Source organism: Panthera uncia, chromosome D4 (assembly GCF_023721935.1).
Source record: "Panthera uncia isolate 11264 chromosome D4, Puncia_PCG_1.0, whole genome shotgun sequence".
In the NCBI taxonomy this organism is placed as follows: domain Eukaryota; kingdom Metazoa; phylum Chordata; class Mammalia; order Carnivora; family Felidae; genus Panthera; species Panthera uncia.
Window position 1 is genome coordinate 70,884,933 of NC_064807.1, and position 21,042 is coordinate 70,905,974.

The window sequence follows — 21,042 nt, forward strand, 5'->3', positions numbered from 1 at the left end:
TTGGGTCTGGCTTTCACAGTGGGCAGGGAAATGATATGAATTTTCTTATCAGTAAGGTGGAAATGACGGTAGGTATGGTGATGATAAGGATAAAACTCACACGTGAGATCATTAGCCTGAGGCAGTTTTGTTGGTAATTATCGGAACTGAGGCTGAAAACCACGGCTCTTGACTCCACGAATTTCCTACACATTTTTCTCTATTGCATTTTTTCTACTGAGACCCTCACATTGCATATTTAATTCTAACTTTCATTATAACTTCCAGTTATAAGTAATAAATAAGTCATGGGATGTCATGCACAGCATGGTGACCGTCGTTAATAATACGGTATTGTGTATTTGAAAGTTGCCAGGAGAGTGGATCTTAAAGTTCTTATCAAAGACAAATTTAGAGCCATCTGTGGTGATGGATATTAACTAGTCTTATGTGGGGAACATTCACAATATATACAAATATCCAATCATTATGCTGGACACCTGGAACTTATATGATGTTATATGTCAATTATATCTCACAAAAAAAAAAAAAAAAAAAAAAAAGACATCCTGACTTGCTTAAAATGAGCCAGAATATTTTGCTTTACTTGTAAAGTTAATAGTATCTGTTTTTGTAAACAAAAATAAAATTTTACAATCCTTGGGGTATCTTTGAATTTGTCTTTTATATAGACACATCCTCCATCAAAAATCCTCCCTTAACCTTGCTCGACTGAAAATCTGATGCATACAGTCCTGGGATATTACAATACAAATTACTTTGTTCTTGCACTTGGCAAGTATGTTAGTACTTAATATATATTTGTACTTGAAGTAGGATTTCACATTTGTCATTTAGCACAGGTTTATCTGGTGTCTTTATTAGAATATAATTATATAGTGAGATACAAGCTTATGTGAGTAACTGAAGTTCTACATCAAAGAAACACTTGTTTGTTTGCTCTCTTTCTTCACCCCGTGTATGAGGCATATGTATTGAGTTTCTTATTCACTGAGCCTGAAAACATATAATCAGGTTACTCAGGCTGGGAGAATGGGAGTGTATACAGTGTTTTTTGGGAAGGGCAGAGGAAGGAGGAAGTGTTGACTGGAGGTCTCTGAAACCTTAGCTCTGTCCCATCGGTGAGCTGAGCTAAGCCCAGGTATAAAGAGACAAGGTCACCTGCTCCCTTTTTTCCAACAGGAAAAGGTCTCTGCAGAGTGGTCTGGGTAAGACAGGAGTCACTTGATGACAATGCCACGATTACATGGGTCCATGATCTCCAGCATTTTCTCCATGCAGGGCTAGACCAACACTCAACTATTTCAAATTCCTAAGGATTGTCAAGGTTCATGTGGCCAAGTCTAAGGACATTGGGAGAAGGGAATAAGTGTCTTAAGTGGCTCCCTTGCCTTTGTCTCATGATATTGCTGCTCTTTAAGAATTCTTAGCTTGATTTTTTTTAAGTGTATTTAGTTTTGAAAGAGAGAGTGCCAGCAAGCATGGGGGAGGGGCAGGGAGACAGGGAGAGAGAGAATCGTGAGCAGGCTCTGTGCTGTCAGTGCAGAGTCCAATGCACGGCCTGAACTCACAAACCGTGAGGTCATCACCTGAGCCCAAATCAAGAGTTGGATGCTTAACCGATTGAGCCACCCAGACACCCCTCTTAGCTGAGTTTTATTCCTCTGAGAGAGTTATATGATTCCATTTCCAAACTAACTTTGTGATTTTGGAGGTAAGTGGGATAGACTTTGCTATTCAACATGAAAACTAAACATGCAGTAGAGAGCTTGCTGGAGGCCTGGCTGTGATGTGTTTGGCTGGATGTTTTTCAGGACTGAGAAAGTCCTTCCAGTTTTGTTTTGGCGGGGAGGTTTTGGTGTGGAGGTTTTGGTGTGTTGATGTTTCATCAGTCTGTTTCTCTATGATGGCCTTGAGTGGATCAAAGTGAGAATTCGTCCTCATCATTTGGAGTCAGGGGCCTGGGCCTTAGGAATTTGAAGTACATGTGGGTCAGCTGATTCCCACATGAAGAAAATGTTGGAGATCATTGAGGCTCTCCTAATGGGGCTACGGTCAAGGCTCCTCTCTGAGTTTGAAAAGGTCTCTGGGATCATCTTGTCTCTCTTGTTTACCTTATAGATGAAGGAATAGAGCCCCACTGATAAATCTTTACTCTGTTCCATGGCCACAGTTCTCAGGAACAGTCACCTGGTATCTGCGTCTTTACTGTTGGCCAAGAAGCAAACCAGATCAGTTCCAGCTTGTCAAGGCTGAGTCTCAAATTATCTCTCTTTAAATGCACTTGTGGCTGGGTATGTTCTGTTCCATTTGGAGGTAGAAAGAAAGCACAGAAAAGGTGGGGTTGTTATCAGGCCCTGTGGAACAGATGAACAATGTTCAGTGAACGATGACGACAGCTTGTACTAGAAAGATGGTTGAAGTCATGTATTTCAAGGATGCTGTGGAGAGAGAGTGAACAGTGTGTAAGAGGGAGGCGTACCAAAGTTACCCTCAGGTCCAAGACTCAAGTTAAACACCCTGAAGATATGTGCAGGTGAGCCCTTATATGGGATTTCACATCCTATAGACTGTGTGTAAAACATAATTAGGATAGTGATAGACCGGAAGAGAACATCTTAGAGTCCTTACCAAATTTTGGGCAGTGCCTTTTGAATACTGGCATCCTTATGACCAGGACATGGGTAGGAGAAGCTTTAAGAAGGTTAGGGTAGAACCGTCTTCTTTCCCACTGCCTTATTCATAGAAAAGTGGTCAGAAAATGTTTAACTGAATTTGACATGTCAGTTTGGAGCATTAATAATTCTATAACGATTGTATGTCGCGTATCTTGTTATTTTTAAAAAATGGGTTTATCTACAACTCAAAGAGCATGCTTATCTCAGAGGTCTTGCTGAGTGACAAGGGTAGGGTGAGGGTCAGAAGAGGATGGTAAGGAACAGACACATGGAGGAGGTGGCCTTGGTTGCAGACTTGAATCAACACGTAGGAGTTAGCTGGGCAAGGACCAGAGAATTGACCATTTTAGGCAGAAGGAGTAGCTGGTACAAAGGTCCTAAAGCAGAAATGACCTTGGTGGTCTTTGCAGACCAGAAAGGCAGGTGTGAGTGGAGTCCAGTGAGCAAGGGAGCAAGTGGGAGGAGGCAAGGTCAAAGAGGTAGGTAGGGGCCAGGACATGCATAGTAGTGTCTTCTTAAAGGCCATGGTTGGCAAGAGTCTGGATTTTAATCTTAGGAACAAAAGGGAAGGCGTTTGGATTTATGCGGGGGAATGACAGGATACAATTTTTACTTTAAGCAGACAGCTAGTGCTACAATGTGGAGAATGGGTTGTAGGGAATGATAGTGGAGGCAAGGAGACATTCAGGAGACCGTCACAGGGAGCCATGTGGCAGATAACCATGGTGGTAGAGCTTGGGCTACAGTGGTGGCTTTGGGTAGATTTTGAATGAAGGGCCAACCAAACTTGCTGCTATATTAATGTGAAGTAAGAAAAGGAAGGATTGGTGATGACCTCTAGGTTTTTGGCTTTAGCGACTGGGTGGACAGTGGTTACTGTTCATTGGGATGGGGAAGTTCGGGGCAGAATAGATTGGGCAGTTGGGAATCAAGTTGTTTTGGCCATATTGAGTGCAAAACTGCCTATTAGTCATTAAAGTAGAGATGTCATGGCAATTGGTTATGAATTTAATTCAGAGTGAGAATAGAAATTTGGGAGTCATTTGCGAATAGATGGTGTTTAAGTCCATGGGAGGGGAGTAGACCATCTAGTGAGATGAGCTCCATGTGAATAGTCTAGGTCTGGCCCTGAGGCATGACAATATTTAGTGGCCCAGTACCTAATTATGAGGAGGAACAAGTGGAAAAGGAGACTCAGAGGATTGGTAGGGTAGTAGAAGAAAAAAAGTAGAGGAAGCCAAGAGAAAAGTTTTTAGAAGGATCATGATCAATAGTGACCATTGTATTCAATAACATGGGGGTCATTGGTGATCATGATTAGAGTTGTGAGATGTAGATGCAGAAGTCTGGTTTTAAAGACAGAGTTTTTCTTTGAGTTGGAGATACTTTCAACAATGTTCCAGGATAGCTTTTTTCCAATGTCAGTTATTTGTGTTTTTTTGCAGTCTGCCTACCTTTTTCCTTACAAGCCACAAGGTGGAGCTAATGAGTCAAGTGATTAGGCTTTACGTTTGGTCACTCGTAGTGCTTTTGGGTGTGGGGATGGGTTAAACGGGTGATGGACATTATGGAGGGCACTTTTTAAGACGAGCACGGGTGTCATATGTAAGAGATGAATCACTGGGTTCTGCTCCTCAAGCTAAGACCACACTGTGTGTTAACTAACTTGAATAAAAAAAGAAAAGAAAAGAAAAAGAAAAAGAAAGCAAGGATGAAGATTTTCTGGAAAATTGAGTTGGGGGGGGGGGAGTCCTTTTTCCTAAACAAAAGTAATTATAGATTGAGGGCCTGATTTCTTGAAAATATGAAGAAGCAAGATGTAGAAATGCACATGATCTCACATGTTTCAAAAAGTTAGAAAAATATGTGAAAATTAAAAATCTGAGATTCCCAGGGATGGCAGACTAAATATATAAACTTCTTTTTCATGAGACCTCACCAAGGTAACACTAGAGTGTTTTTGTTTTGTTTGAAGTATAAGGCTGCAAAGATAAAAAGCAGCAGGGGAGGAAATAGTAGCAGTACAATGGGGACTGGAAAGCAAATTGAGAGGGGATAATGGTCTCAAGTGCCTCAAAAAAGCTGCCTTTGAAGCTGACTGTGCGGGGGGGGGGGGGGAACTAAGCGGCCACCTTGTTTACATCATAGAATCCTTCAAAAAAGGTCGAGAATTGGCAGTGCTAAGTAAGTAAGTACCTCTGGGATTGGGGGAGAGAAAGCTGAAGAGAAAAATTAGCCAGGAATCTGTTTAAGAAGTTAGAGCTTCTAGTTCTGACCTCCTTCCTCACACAGGGGTGACTGTCTCTTCTATACTCTGCCAGAACTGGAGACATATTCTCTGGAGGGTAACACAGAGGGTCTCTGGACACAGGGACCCCAGGCACCGTTGAGGATGGGGGCTAAAATCCTAAAATCAGGATGTTAAGTAAAAGATTACCAAATGTTGACACGTTAGTCATCTTCCTGTGCTTGGCTCTCAGCCTTCTATCTTCCCTTCAAGGATTAGAAGAGCCTTTTCTAGAAAGTCTAAACAGACCAAGAGAAGAAACTTGAAGATACTGGTATTGGAGAAGGTTCCTCAATGAAATGACCCAGCAGCGTCCCTGTAGAGAATTGTCAACAAGCCCTCAACATGCAGAGAGCTTTCAGTTAGGTTTTTAGTGTTTCCCTATTGGATGAGTGGGCAGACAAGGTCACTGAATATTTAAGAGAAGGTTCTAAAATGAATACCAAGTAAAAACAAAGAAAAAAAAGTACTACCGAGTGAAACATCATTGAGGGAGCAGAACATTTCCAAGAAAAAAGAATCATTAATATCTTCAGAAAGAGATGTCATAACAATAAAAGGAGAATTTTTTAGTATCTAGAGAGCAGAGAGCTCATGGAAATGAAAACCATGATAGAAATGGAAAAAAAAAAATTAGAAGTGAAGGAAGTCACCTGTAAAGTGAAACAAAAAGATAGATGGAGGATTTGAGACCAAAAAATATGTTTGAAAACGAGAGGACCAGAGACCTCAGTATCTACCATCTGAATAACAGGAGTGCCAGGAAGAGAAAACCCAGAAATGGGAAGCATCAAAGAAGTCATTCAAGAGAACAAACTAGAGAGTGAAGACATACTGTGTTACCAGTTGTGCCCAGAAGATGAGATGTCCCCTTCTTTTGTGTTTTTCTTTATATTCCAAATTTTCTGTAACACATACCTTTTTTTTTTAATCAAAAAAAGTTAACTTTTGTAACAAATATCTCTTAAAACCAGGGGCAAATATGTGGTTTCAGTATTACCCACATGGCCTAGAAAATTTAACTCACAAATGGTCCATTTCCAATAGAATGAATGTGTCAAAAGAGCATATCAAAAGGGACCGCCTAAGTTCAATCATTTAAGCAGAAATCATGTTACCAGGACCAAGGTCGGACTCATGTTCCTGCCTGCAGGTAAATACTCTCTGAGAGGGCCACCCAAAACCTAGCTACAGGGCTGTGTTGGGTATTTGATTTTTATTCCCATTTGAGCATCTTTCCTTATTACTGAACACTCATTATTCTACATGAATCCCCCTTGGGGGGGGGGGTGTTCTTTGGGTCACCAGCCCCTGGCATATCACAGTGTGAACCATTCTGCTCTGCAGTTCTCTACGTGTGGCTGAGCAGTCCTCACTGCTCTCATCTGCCTCCTCAACCCTGCATCCTAACGTTCCTCTATTTGAAGCTTCAAAAACCTTCCGGACTTGAGGAGGCTTTTTGGTAGCTGCCGACCTTTTGCGTTGGGAGCTGTTTTTGCACTACCTCTTCCTCCTCCCACAGGTTTGTGAGCCCACAGTCTCACCAGCCGACGACTGAGCATGAGCTCTGGAATGTTGAGCTTTCCAGTTGATCCTGACCGTTGCGGTATTTTCCTGGAAAAAATCCAGTACAGAGATTGAACGCCAAACCACAGAATGTGTCTGATTTAACTTCCAGACACTGTTGTCATCGTAGTTAAGTGGTTATTATTAGCTTGTTATTAGCATTTTGGATGACTGGTATTATATGTCCATTGTTTAACTTTCTTTTATTACGGAAAAATTGAAACGTCTAAAAGCAGAGTGGAAGTGTAACAATCTCCCACATACCCATCTGCTTGCTCGAGCAGTTGCCCACTCATGGCCCATCTTGTTCTAGCTCTGTGCCCACCTGCTCTCCACCCCTTGGATTATTTTACTTTTATTTTATTTTATTTTATTTTATTTTATTTTATTTTATTTTAAGTTTTCTTTATTTATTTTGAGAGAGAGAGAGGGAGAATGTGCACACACAAGCAGGGGAGGGGCAGAGAAAGAGGGAGAGAGAGAGAATCCCAAGCAGGCTCTGACAGCACAGAGCCCGACCCGGGGCTCCATCTCACCAACCATGAGATCATGACCTGAGGTGAAACCAAGACTTGGACACTTAACTGACTAAACCACCCAGGTGCCCCCCTTTGGATTACTTTTTTTAATGTTTACTTATTTTTGAGAGACAGAGGGAGACACAGAATCCGAAGCAGGCTCCAGGCTCTGAGCTGTCAGCACAGAGCCCGACACGGGGCTCAGACCCATGAACCATGAGATCATGACCTGAGCCCAACTCGGATGCTCAACTGACTGAGCCACCCAGGCACTCGAACCCCTTAGATTATTTTAAAGCAAATCCCAGACATCAGAGCACTTCATACAAAAATATTTAGTACATATCTCTAAAATACAAGTGTTCTTTTAAAAAAAAGAACCACATTATCATCACACCTAAAATTTTTTCTTAAGATTTCTTCAAATATCCAGTAAACTGATAAACTGATAAACTCCAGTGAAGCTGGAGTGTTCATTCCCCAGGGTCTCAGGCACAGTTTTTGTAGGTGTTTTTCCAAATCGTGATCCAAATAAAATTCCTATTTTGATATGTTTCTTAAGTATTTAAAAAATCCCTTGTGGGCAGTTTCCAGCATCAGGAGAGAGTTGTGTGAAACAGCACTGCAAACATCCCTACTCAAAGCTTGATGGGTGTGGGGAGGGAACTTCAGAGCACTCAGGACAAAGATGAGTGGCAAACAAAAGATAAGCTCTTGTAAGTTTTACCTCATGTTCTTCTCAAGGTAAAACTCTTCTCAAAGGAGATGCTTCAGGGGAAGACTTGAGTTTGCCTGTGCTGGCACATTGCATGAGAAGGTTTCCCCCCAGAGCGCACTCAGCTGTCCAGCTGCTCCTCACTCTTTAGCACATTATCAGGGACACAAGGTGCCCCCCCGCCTAGCCAGGGAATGGCTCCTCCTGGCCTGACTCCACACTGTGCTGGAGGGTGCCTATGGGAAAAGCATGAGATTAGAAACTTCCATAGCGCTTTGTGACTTCTGAGGTAGTGGGCGAGAAGATTCTTAATCACTCTTAATTTGCTGTTCATGCTTCTTACACTCAAGGAAAAAGAAACCCTTGGAGAAACAGATGTTTTTCTGGACTGTGGATTGCATCCTTTTCTGTCCTACCGAGTGTGGTCTTAGTAGCTGAGCCAGAACCAGGTGAGGCAAAGGAGATGCCCAGGGAACAGATTTAGGGAGATGCTCGGCTCAGGTGCCGACCTTGCACTTACAGGGGCCCGAGAGAGATTTTTCTCCTTAAATTTTGCATCGTGGGCACCTGGCTTGCCTCATCCTGGTCCTGTCTAGGCTAGGCTGGCCCTATTTGAGCTCGTTTATCACTCACTCTAGATGACGCACCATGTGGTTCTAGGGATTCTGGACTTGTACCTAGACGCAGCTCTGTACTATGCACCTCTTCCCTCGCTGGAACCCCTCAGGTAGGGGCTGTATCTCTTTGATCCTTGCATACGTGGTCCAGAGGGGTGGACAGATGAGCGGCTCTTGGATCAATGAGCGAATCAGTCCACCAGCGATCAACTCAGTGAATCAGAGACCAGAACTCTCCTGACATAGACTTTTCCGTGAACGGTTCAGAGAACATCCTGGATTGTCACTCTCCAGGCTCCACAGCTGAGTCCTCTCTGCACACGGAGAAGCTGAGACCTCATATCAGTGTGGCTGAGGATGGGCACTGTCCCCCCGCTTGTCCTTGCCCGGAGCTTCAGTTGCTTTCAGTATCAGGCTGTTACTGTGCTGGAAACACAGGCCGCCCCTCTTCCACCCCACTTCCTCCGGAGTCCGTGTCACAAGCCTGTGTCACACCACAGCCAGACTGTCCCGGGAGCACACGGCTGGGCCTCCTGCGCCGTGATTTGGGGGAGGAAAGGGGTCGAGAATTGACTGCCTGGGTCTTGGAGGCTCCTTTGTGAACTCTGTGTTACATTCTTCCCCTCTCTCCTCCCGCAGAGCGTACTGAAGAAGAGGGACCAAGTGCAAGCAGAGTACGAAGCCAAACTAGAAGCTGTGGCCCTGAGGAAGGAAGACCGCCCCAAGGTCAGGGGAGCCCCTGAGGGAGGGCTGGGCTCCACAAGGCTGCAGTCACCTCGCTGGCGCTGAGTGAAGCCTTGTCCCCAGATCCACACAGCTAAGGTGGTCAGTGCCAGCTGGGCTGTGTTCACACTGTCATTTTTTCCTGTTTGTTCTCTTTGATGTCTTATTTCTGGAAGTTTCTTTTTCTTTCTTTTTTTTTTTAATTTTATTTTTTTAAATTTACATCCAAATTAGTTAGCATATGGTGGAACAATGATTTCAGGAGTACATTCCTTAGTGCCCCTTACCCATTTAGCCCATTCCCCCCTCTCACAACCCCTCCTGTAACCCTCAGTTTATTCTCCATATTTATGAGTCTCTTCTGTTTTGTCCCCCTCCCTGTTTTTATATTATTTTTGTTTCCCTTCCCTTATGTTCATCTGTTTTGTCTCTTAAAGTCCTCATATGAGTGAAGTCATATGATATTTGTCTTTCTCTGACTAATTTCACTTAGCATCATACCCTCTAGTTCCATCCACATTGTTGCAAATGGCAAGATTTCATTCTTTTTGATTGCCGAGTAATACTCCATTGTATATATATACCATGTCTTCTTTATCCATTCATCCATCGATGGTCATTTGGGCTCTTTCCATACTTTGGCTACTGTCGATAGTGCTGCTATAAACATGGGGGTGCATGTGTCCCTTTGAAACAGCAATTCCTGGAAGCACGGGGGGTTGAGTTTTCTGTTGTTTCCTGAGATTTTTTTTTTTTTTAAGACTTTCAGCATTGCCATTCAAGGGCATTTCCTGTCTGTAAAACGGGATTGACGAGAAAGGGAAGAACAGTCTAGATCAGTGTTCTCACCAGTGTGGTTTGCTTACTCATCCATAAGCTGTCGCCAATCCATGACAGGAAAGGTGCAGAAGCTGAGAGTCAACAGTTTTATAGCAATTTGACACTTGTTGAACACTGAGCATGAGTGTTGTCAAACTAGCCCATGTGGAGCAAACTACACACTAGTTATGCATAGTAGGTCTACAGCTCTGTCGTGTTGGGGAAAAAAGCCACCGAATAGTGGTTCTTTACCACAAAGTTTAAGAAGCACTGATTGAACTTAGTTAAGATACCCCCAGCTACAGGGCTCTGGGTCTAGATAGAGGATCATACTGTAAAAATGCATCTGGTGTACTAGTCCTTGCCATGTGTTGCCTTTTCCTTCCCCCAGCCGGGAGTAAAGACAAGAGTAGTAATAGCCGATGTGCGAGCGCTTACAACGTGCTAAGCTCTTTACCTTATCTCACTTATTCCATACGACAGTCATGTGGTTCGGGAGCCGTTATTATTCCCATTTGAGAGATGAGCAAACCAAGGCCCACGATCTCACAGCTAGCAAGTATGAGAGCCAGGATGAAGTCCTGCAGCCTGACCTTAGCACCTTGCCAGTTACCATTATGTTACTGTGTTCCTTTTTGTTTGCAATTGGAAGGTATAGTTGTTTTCTAAAAGGGGGTGGGGTAGGGAATGTTATTAAAAAAATAAATAGCAGGGGCCCAGGGTTCTGGGAAGTAGTTTTACATCAGAACTGTTTCTCTTCCTCTGCCTTGGTTCTTGCTGCTGTGGTAGCCATACTGTGATACACCCAGAAAGGAACCAGCTGTGGAAATTGGAAACCCAAACCTCAGAAGTGGCACACCCTGGCTCCATATAGCAGTGTTTTTTTAGTTTATTTAATTTATTTTGAGAGAGAAAGAGAGCGCATGAGTGAGTGTGTGAGTGGGGGAGGGGCAGAGAGAGGGGGAGAGGGAGAGGGAGAGGGAGAGGGAGAGGGAGAGAGAGAGAGAGAGAGAGAGAGAATCCCAAGCAGGCTCCATGCAGCCAGCGTGGAGCCTGATGCAGGGCTCAAACTCGCAAACTGAGATCATGACCTGAGCTGAAATCAAGAGTTGGACACTTAACTGACTGAGCCACGTAGGTGCCCCCATATGGTATTAAAATATATATATATATATGTAAATTGTTTCACACGATCACAACAGTCATCTGAGGCCCAGAGGGAAGGCATTATTCTTCCCCATTTCATGGGTGAGGAAAGAGCCACAAAGCAGCTTGATGAATTGCCCAGCTTTGTTGATACCCAAGGTCTTTATCCAGTGTGCTGGGCGCAGCAGGCATACAATACATCCTGTGGCACGGCTGCCCGTGTCACCCGTGGTGACCTACATGAGAGTGAAGTCTGCATACATCTGATGGAAATCCAGATGATACGGAGAGGGACTCTTGTCACTGGCCCAGTGTGTGTAGCTGGGACTTGGCCAGAATGCTAGGCACCTCTCTTCCATTCTTCTTGCCACAGGCTGTTGGCCTGCTTCCATCCTGTGTGTTGGGACCATGATGGGAATGCAGCTGTGTGCACAGCCACCCTCCGTCTTCCAGCTGCCCGTTGCCTTGACTAGTTCCTAGCCATCCCTGTGATATTCTGGAACATGGTGCCATTTGCTGAGCCCATATCTCCGTCTCATTTAAAGGAATGACAGGAAATACTGTGTTTATAGATTTCAAAATTTCATTTCAACAATTTAGCTTTCCAATATAAATATAGAAGTCACTTTCCCTAGCTAGGGAGGGAGGGCTAGCACATTCTGTCACTGGCCTAGTTTGGAAGCCGAAGACCCTGTCTTTGGAAGATGTTCTGACAGCATTCATCGCTGCTCACCACTGAATACAAGCTTTCTCGCAGGCTGGTTTGTCATTTAATCTCTGTTGAGCTCCGTACGGAATAGTTCCTTTGTAAAGACAGGAGCCGAAGGTTATGAATAATACGCCAAAGTAAATGCTGACCTTGTCCTGGCTTGCCGGCTGCCTAAAGGTCACAGCGCCTTGGAACAGGTGGAGCCCAGGGAGCGGCCATTTCTGGCTCCCACGTTCCAGCCAGACAAGCTGCGGGGGCTCCTTTCTAACGCTCTCCACCTCTTGCTGGCCTGGGTGCCTCCTCTTCTCCCAGTGGGTGTCAAAATCTTCTTGCTATTGCTATTTTCACCTTCCCAGACTCTTCTCTTGATCACAGGAGTTCTTAGAAGAGGGGGAAGGGTTTCTTCCCAGCCGGTGAGACTAAGTAGGTGGTCTAAACATGCCTCCATTCTCTCACCACACTGTGGGCGAGCCGTCTTGGTCTGCCCTCTTTCTGGCAAGACACTGAGCCATGCCAGTGCTAATTTTGCCGTTTTTTAGCAATTGTGGTAATTAACAAAACAGGGACTGTCGTCGTGGGGGTGGTGGTGCCCATGAGTGTGCTCTCACCGTGGGAGCGGCAGAAATTGCGCCTCCAGGTTTGGATCTGGGACAGCAGCTGCTTTGGTGGGTGGAGGAGGGCTCCGCTGGCGGCCTCTGCAAATGGAAAGGGGTTTGGTAGAAAGAGCACAGAATTTGGACTCCGATCACCCTGGGTTCAGTTCCCCAGCTCCTCAGCTCGTCTCCCCGCTTGCACTGGTTTGCTCATTAGCCCTGTGGGCTTCATACGTGTGACTTGTGGAGACGTGAAGGTCAGCGCAGCAGTGTCTGATGTAGGAGCCGACGCTCCATTGGTGGAGCCTCTGCTTCCCATACCAGCTCCCCTCGTCTCTAGGAGGAGTGCTGACCGAGAACCTCGTTTTCTGGTTTGTTGCCCTTATGGTTTTTGTTTTTAACTTTGCTTTAAAAAATTTTTTTTGACTGCCCTGTTTTAGGCATGGTTTCCTTGCGTTCTAAAGTTTCCCCTGCCTTCCCAGCCCTCCCAAATAAATGCCTGTCCTCCCTGACAGCCCATCAGAGGTACCTAGGAAGTGAGTAGCTGAAGGTTTTGCCGTGCTTTGTTTCGTGTGTGTGTGTGTGTGTGTGTGTTTATAAAGTTTATTTATTTATTCTGAGGGGAGGAGGAGAGAGAGAGAGAGAGAGAGGGAGAGAGAAAGGATCCCAAGCAGGCTCTGTGCTACCAGCCCAGAGCCCGATGCGGGGATCAAACTCTCAAACCGTGAGATCATGACCTGAGCCAAAATCAAGAGTCAGACACTCAATGGACTGAGCCACCCAGGTGACCCTGTTTTGTGTGGTTTTGAGCTCCGCTTCCCAGAGCTACCACTGGTGAGAGAAAAGCCAGAGTGTCAGGAAGTGGGTTAGGGCGATTCTTAGCCCCAAGCACCTGGCGGACTCTGTCAGTGACTATGGCGGGAACTGCCTTGTTCATAGGTCCGTCATGGGGATGCAGGAAAGAGAGTATCTTGCCCAAAGACGGGCAGTTTTCACAGGGGTCTGGGTGTGTTAACAACATCTGAGGGACGTAGCAAGCCTAGGGAATTACCTGTTTTGAGGTTGAAATCTTGAGAAGTGGCTCTAAAGAGTGAGGGCAAGTTGATTTTTGTGAAGCCGTGGAGTGGCTCACTGATCAGTGATCACTGATCACCTTTCCAAAACCCAGAAGAGAGAAGTGGCCTTGTGGGTCTCCTCAGCCCTCACAGTGAATTTCACACCAGGGTGGCTGCGTTAGGAAGAAGGGGAGGGATCCTGTGGCCCCCCGCTGTTGGCTGGAAGCCCTGTGGCTGTGGCTTGTCCGTGTGTGGGGGTGAGCCTAGAGCTGAGGGCAAATGTTAGTATCATAGAACTTAAAGTTTTGCTTGTTGTTAGGGTTGAGAAAACTCAGCAGACCCTGAAGAGGTTTCTTCTCAGGCAAGTGGACATTTGAATTGCGTAGACTTGACTTACCTCATTTTAGCTTTGATGTCAGCGAAATGATAGGCACTTACTGGGCTGCCTTCTGCTGGACTTGTCAGGACCGCAGACTTGTGGAAATCCTCAAATATGATCCTCCCTAGAGCCAGGGAGGACAGCAAAGCTGTTACTAGAAACAAAGAGGGGCTGAGGAATTGCATTTCAAACTGGACGGGAAGCTTATACGCTAACATGAACAATAGGAGTGAACGTGAAGGGAAGACTCTTTTCGACGCCAACATATTCATGTGAATTTCCTTCCCACCCTACTCCCCAACCCACAAAAATGCTTGAGCTCATCCCACATTACCCCTCTCCCATCGCTCCAACAACCCATATTCTGTAACGAAAATTCTCACGAGAGAGAAGGGAACCACTGTGACAAATGCAGCCTTGTTATCTACTTAGAAGTGTTATCTTTTGGAGTCTTACCTGGTGATTTTTTTTCTGTTGTTGGTGTCTTGTGATAAGTGACAGCCAGCCGTCAGCATTGGGTATCACGATTGCCACGTCCTTCAGACACAAGATAGCACAACTCTGATGACACCTCAGTCAAAAAACTAAAACACAGATGAGCAATGCTGGTTGTCCCTGGTCAGTGAACCGATGGTTACAAGGACACCATCCAGAAAGAAACAAAAGGGGGAACACCGGGAGCCTGAGTGTGTGGGCCGGCCGCCTTCCTCTTCATTAAGTTGGGCACCTTCAGTAGCTGGTTGCTTTAACAGCTCATCCCAACTCCTGGTTCCTCTTGGTCCCTTCTTTTCCACCCTCCCCTCTCCTCCTCCTCCCCTCTCCTCCTTCTCCATCCTTGTGTTTCTATGGCTCTGCTCACTCTGACTTCCTTCCTGCTCCTGGGCTCATTTTTCTTAGTATCCTTTGCTGATCCCCTTATTAACCCTACAGATTTAGGCTTCTCCATGAATTCCACCCTTTGACCCTCCAACCCTCTCTTTGATTTCCCCATATATTAAAAAATTTTTGCATCATGGCAAGATACACATAACCAAAATCACCGTCTTTACTGTTTTTAAGTGTACGGTTCAATCATGTTAAGTAAATCCACACTGTTGTGCAATGGGTCTCCAGAGTACTTTTTTTTATCTTGAGGAACTGAAATTCTGTACCCATTAAATTAGTCCCCATTTCCCCCTCCTCCCAGCCCCTGGAAACCACCATCGTGCTTTCTGTCTCTAGGAGTTTGACTACTCTATCACCTCTTGTAAGTAGAATCATATAATATGTGTTTGTTTTTATAACTGGCTTATTTCACTCAGCAAAATGTCCTCAAGGTTCATCCATGTTGTGGCATGTCAGAATTTTCTTCCTCTTTAAGGCTGAAGAATATTCCACTGTATGTCTATACCCCTTTTTGTTTATTCATCCATCTGTGGACAGATACTTGAGTTGCTTTCACCTTTATCTGTTGTGAATATTGCAGTGGATATGGGAGGACAGATATCTCCGTGAGATCCTGCTTTCAGTCTTTTGGTATTCACCCAGAAATGGAACCGCCAGGGATGCCTGACTGGCTCAGTCAGTAGAGCACGTGACTCTTGATCTTGAGGTTGTGATTTCCAACCCCCCCTGAGTGGAGAGATTACTTAAAGATAAAATCTTAGGGTTACCTGGGTGACTCAGTCAGTTAAGCATCCAACTCTTGATTTCAGCTCAGATCATGATCTCACGGTTGTGGGATTGAGCCCCGTGTCCAGCTCTGTGCTGAGCGTGGAACCTTCTTGGGATTCTCTCTCTCTTTCTGTCTCTCTCTCTCTCTCTCTCTCCCCCTCTTGCTTTCTCTCTCTCTCAGTAAACTTAAAAAAATAAGAATAGGGGCAACTGGGTGGCTCATTCACTTTAGCATCCAACTTTGGCCCATGTCATGATCTTGTGGTTCGTGAACTTGAGCCCCACGTTGGGCTCTGTGCTGACAGCTCAGAACCTGGGGCCTGCTTCAGATTCTGTGTCTCCCTCTCACTCTGCCCTTCACCTGCTTGCACTCTGTCTCTGTCTCTCTCTCTCAAAAATAAAATAAACCTTAAAAAATATGTTTTAAATAGAAAATTCAAAAAAATAAGATCTTAAAAAAAAGAAGTTGAATTGCTGGATCATATGGTGACTCCATTTTTGTTTTTTTGAGGAAGTGCCGTACTAAAGTTTTACACAAGTGCAGGGGTTCCAATTTCCTACATCCTGGCCAACACTTATTTTTTTGTTGTTGTAGTAGCCGTCTTAATGGATTTGAGGTGGTTCTCACTGTGGTTTTGATTTGCATTTCCCTAATGATTAGGGATATGCAGTGATTTTTTAATAGGCTCGCTGGCCATTTGTAGATCTTCCTTGGATAAATATCCATATATCCTTTGTCTATATTCAAACCAGGTGGTTGCTATGGTTGAGTTGTCTCAGCCCCCTCTTGGGTGGGGAGGGGGAGGCTCACCCTTCGCATGGCTGTAGCTGCCTCCTTTTTCTGGTCCACGGACCTGTCCTTTATCCTGAGCCCTACGATGCATTGTCGCCCCCCCCAGTCACCCAGACTATAAACTTCAGGCTCCTCTCTGACAGCTGTGTCTTACTTCTCACGTGCAGTGGGTTTGCCACACCTGTCAGTTGTGTCTCCACCAGGTTAGTCTGATCTGCCATCTCCCTTATTGTGTTACAGCCGCCACCCTGGTTGCAGGGCACCTGGGGTGATCTCGTGCCAGTATATTTTGGTGTTGACTCATCTCTGATCTCTGGTGAAACCTCAGGGTGAGGTAGCATGGGTGAAGAGTGGTGTAAAGTATGAAAGAATATGTTTAATAATGTTTTATATTTGGAAGACAAAAAAGAAACCTTTTTGTGCGACATGGAATAAAGTTCATAATGTTCATTCTTGCTGGAGGGGCTAGCCACATGCACTTACATCTTGTAAGAATAGCAATTTACAGTATCGATACTGATCAGAACTAAGAAATATTTGGGGAGCATTTAATCTATGCCAGGCACCAAGTATTCTATGCATATTATCTTGTTCAACCTCATAGTAACTCTATAAGGTGGTTGCTATTATCCGGAAACAGAAGCTGAGGCATGGAGAGGCCCGACATCACCCATCTAGGAAGTGGTACCTGTGGTATTCAAATTCTGGAAGTCTGGCTCTAGAACTGTTTGTATAGTTAGAGGAAGCACAGGCTTTTCTATTTTCCAAAAAAGGGGGCAGCTGACCAAACCTGGCCTCAGGAACCCAGCCTTCTTGTTCTTTACTCTGCACCACTCCCCCCGCCGCCACCCCTGCCGCCATCTGGCTGGCTGGCGTTCTCTGTGTATGCTTTTGTGGGCACTGTAGCCTGTGAACTATTCCTGAGGTGGGCCCAGGTATTGTCTCCCTCTCTCACCTGTACATACTGTCACTCTGGAGTGCCCTCCTCCCACTGTCTCCTCAGCGGGATTGATTCTTCAAGGAGGCCCGATCCCTCATCCAAGCTGCACTGGCTGTCCAGGTCCCCCTCCACGTGCTTACCGCGGGGCTGGGTGAAGAGAAAGTACCAGTAACCTCTCACCCTGATGTCCAGGCACCTTTAGTGCCTTCCCAGCTCAACTGTAGGCAGCCTGAGACGAGAGCCATCTACCGAGAGCAAAGTACCTCGGTCTTCCTCCGTGCCAAGCACAGAGTACGTCGTGAAAATGATGCGTCCCAAATGTTTCCCAAATTGAGGCTCAGGTAATCATCAAATCCAGAGCCATGGTTTTGACTCTTAACTTTTAAAAAATATTTATTTATTTATTTATTTTGAGAGAGCGGGAGAGAGAGCGTGTGCGTGAGCAGGGGAGGGACAGAGAAAGAAAGGGAGAGAGAGAGAGAATCCCAAACAGGCTCCACACTGTCAGTGCAGTCTGACACGGGGACCCAAACCCACGCACTGTGAGATCATGACCTGAGCTGAAATCAAAAGTCAGACGCTTAACCGACTGAGCTGCCCAGCTGCCCCTTGACTCTTAATTTTTGTGGGTCAACCAGAATTCCCGTCTTCAGAACCGACCTGGGAATCTTTCCTAGAAAAGAATTCCTTTGTATCAGAGACCCTGGCCTCCCTCTTCTCAGCGGGCCCTGACCAGGTTCCCTTTTCAGATCTTTGCTTTCCGTCCTGGCCACAGCAGTTTTGTTAAGCAAAGAGGAAGTTGCTCCAGGGAACTTGCACCTTGATGCTTAAATGCGCAGGAGCCAGGAGAGGAATAAGGGAGGTGGACTGTGCCTGCTGGAGAGTGAGGCCCGGACATGCTGGCTCACGGGGCCTCCGCTGAGGCTGGTTCACTGTGTTCCTGGGGAAGGCTCCGCTCCAAAGAGGCAAAGCGGGGGCTCACTTGGTCTTCACTTTCCCCCACCGAGGTGGGCAACAAGTGACAGGTGAGGCAGCAGCGAAAGGCAGAGAGACTTCAGTCATGGCATCAGAGGAAAAAGTCAAGTCCTTTTTCTTTCTTCTTCCAGAACCTCAGCGCTTTGGAAAAGCCTTTTCTCCCTCTTCAAAGAAAAGTTCCTTACTTTTAAGTTTCCCGGGATGCCTCTCTGTCTCTTTTTTCCCAACTCCTTCTGCCTCACCCAAGCTCAGACCCCATGCCAGGCCAGCCTGAAACCCCCGCCCCTGGCTGCTCACGTTCCTTGCTCCCGCGTCTGCAGCCATCTCCACACGGTCTGTGTGGCCCTCAGCCCTTCTGGAAGCCCTGAATGTGTCCGACTTCCTCAGCCTTTGCCTTCCCTTTATTGGTTTTTCTGGGTCCTCTACTCGCCTGTAAGGCCTGAGTATGAAACTTCCCAGGTTGGTAGGGATTGACCCCTCATGGCGCCCCACAGCTTGGAGACATTTGGGGTCACAGGCCTCAGCACTTACAATGTACAAGGCCTCATTTTTTTGTCCGGAAGCATCTGGCAGGTGGGCGTCTGACCCAGTTTTAGGTACGTCGGCCCCTTGGCAGCCCTCAGAGGCTTGTGGTGCTCTTGAGTGAGGAGAGGAGCCAGCTTTGTGCTTTGGGGACCAGAGTAGCCACAAGGCCCTCCGACTGTGTAGGATGGATGAACTCACCAGAGCAAAGCAAAAGTCTAAACTTCTTTAAGTAAAAGTTGAAATTGCCTGCTATATTTTTCTTCATGTTTCAGATTCTTTCGACATGCATAAGTGATCTTCTTCCTATTTCCTCAGAATTAACCTAACTTTGACTCATCATTTTTGATTATCTGCTATCTGGGGGAGCAGAGACAGGTCTCTAGATTACTTGTAAAGTGAGGTTCAGAGGAGAAGTGAGCCAATAATCTTACTACAATTAATTCTGTGATAAATGAGGGTAGGCATTATCAAATGTCACAAGTAAGGGAATAGCTCCTATGATACGGGAAAACCTTTTCTGGTTTCATTACAGGAGCAAGGAGAATAGTAGAGCAATGCCCAATAAGTGCCGTACATTTGCAAAATCTACACGCATTTTTATATAGGGATGGGTAAAAAGGGGGAACCAAAGATATTGGACTCTGTATTGCAGTGTTTCTTCCTGTTTATAAACAGGGGTGGGGGTAGGGTGTTTCCTCCATGAGTCTCTGCTGTGCTTGGATGGGTTCGAAGATTTGGATCAGGATAGCACTTTTCGGAATTCCTTCTTAGACCTGAAAACCCAAGGCTCTGCCTTCAAATAAATGCCCCCCCCCCCCGCCGCCCCAAGGAGGGAGTGTGTTTATGGCATTTAATGTAGTGATTTGGCCTCGTGCAAGAGAGCTCGAGGCATGAGTCACCAAGTTACACATACAGAGCACCTCTTTAATGCACTCCCCTTCCAGGTGCCGGCAGATGTTGAGAAATGTCAGGATCGGATGGAGTGTTTCAACGCTGATCTGAAAGCCGACATGGAGCGGTGGCAGAGCAACAAGAGGCAGGACTTCCGGCAGCTGCTCATGGGAATGGCCGACAAGAACATCCAATACTACGAGAAGGTAATGAGTGTGCCGGCAAGACCCCAGCCCTCTCAGTGAGGAAGCACGTCTAATAGCCAGAGAGAGCCTGGGGCAAGGGCCTGCCCGAAATCCAGCAGCAGCCACCCCTGCGGGTCCTTGCCCCACTGTGCGAGATGCGGCGCCAGGTTTGGGAGCAGAGGCCCCCGTGGGGGTGCCCACAGGGCATTCACGTGCACACACTGCTCACGGAGGCGGCAGTTCTCTTCTCCCGGGCCCTTTGGGCCTGGCGGCTAGCTGCGCCCCCGAGTCAGGAGGCCTGCAGTCTAGGGAGAGAGCAGGACCCAGAGGGCCATGGGGTCTCTCACTGAAAGCAAGCTCCTTGAGGCTCCTGGGGCTCCCTTACGTGGGGTAGGGTCTGAGTCTAGTTTCTACTCCAACCTCAGAGTCACCAAGGAAGGAAGCATGGAGTGATTTTACCACTCTGCTCCCCAACTTGACCAAAGGATGCCTTTCTCCTCCTACCTGCTCAGAACTCCTTCCTAAATGACTCAGCACAAAGACCTGCTTCACCCCGAGCTCCTTCTACACAAGGTCTTGTGTGGTTCTTCTGTTGTGCCCTTTATGCAAGAGATTGCTCAAAGGGAGGATCATTTTGCCAAGTAGGGTGCTCTCAGAGGAGAGTGCCAGTCTTTAGGTTCTTGGCCCTTCACAAGGATCTGGAATGAAAGGGGATTGCTGCAGTGGAAAGAATATCCGCTTTGGCCACTTACTAGCTGTGTGTCTTAGACAAGTTACATAACCACTCTGGGTCTCATCTTCTCCATATGAAGTGTGTGTGTGTGTGTGTGTGTGTGTGTGTGTGTGTGTGAGAGAGAGAGAGAGAGAGAGAGAGAGAGAGAGAGAGAGAGATAAGGAATAATGATCCTACTTCATGGAGTTGTGAGGACTAGCAATAGTGAATGTAAGATACATGATGATGTTTGGATCCGAGGAAATGCAGTAAGTAGAGTTTCCTCCCCCTATATTCCCTGTTGGGAGATCTAAGAGTGGCCCATTCAAGCAAAACATCTGAGGTCAGTAAGGAGGCGTGGGGTTTCCACCCACTCTGAGTCAGGTGGCTGGCTCACATCACCATCATTTACATCCTTGTGCAAGTCCTACCCACACCTGGAGCAAGTCTTCCTCTTGGCTGAGGACCTAGAGCTTCCTGAGGGCTTGCAGCTTGCCATCTTTTCTGCTTTTCGAAGGGAAAGAATTTCTGCCAGCTGTGAGCTGTATGGACGGTACATTAAG

At 46.1% G+C, this 21,042-nt stretch overlaps 1 protein-coding gene across 4 annotated transcripts in view; it reads left to right on the forward strand.

The window, feature by feature from the left end:
* The window catches only part of SNX30 (sorting nexin family member 30), a 118,263-nt gene that overhangs the window by 87,407 nt on the left and 9,814 nt on the right, over positions 1-21,042 (forward strand). For all 4 annotated transcript variants that reach the window (XM_049636388.1, XM_049636377.1, XM_049636404.1 and 1 more), the window contains 2 exons: positions 9,021-9,107; positions 19,636-19,788. In XM_049636388.1, the coding sequence (XP_049492345.1) occupies positions 9,021-9,107; positions 19,636-19,788 (240 nt within the window). The remainder of the gene's footprint in view (positions 1-9,020; positions 9,108-19,635; positions 19,789-21,042) is intronic.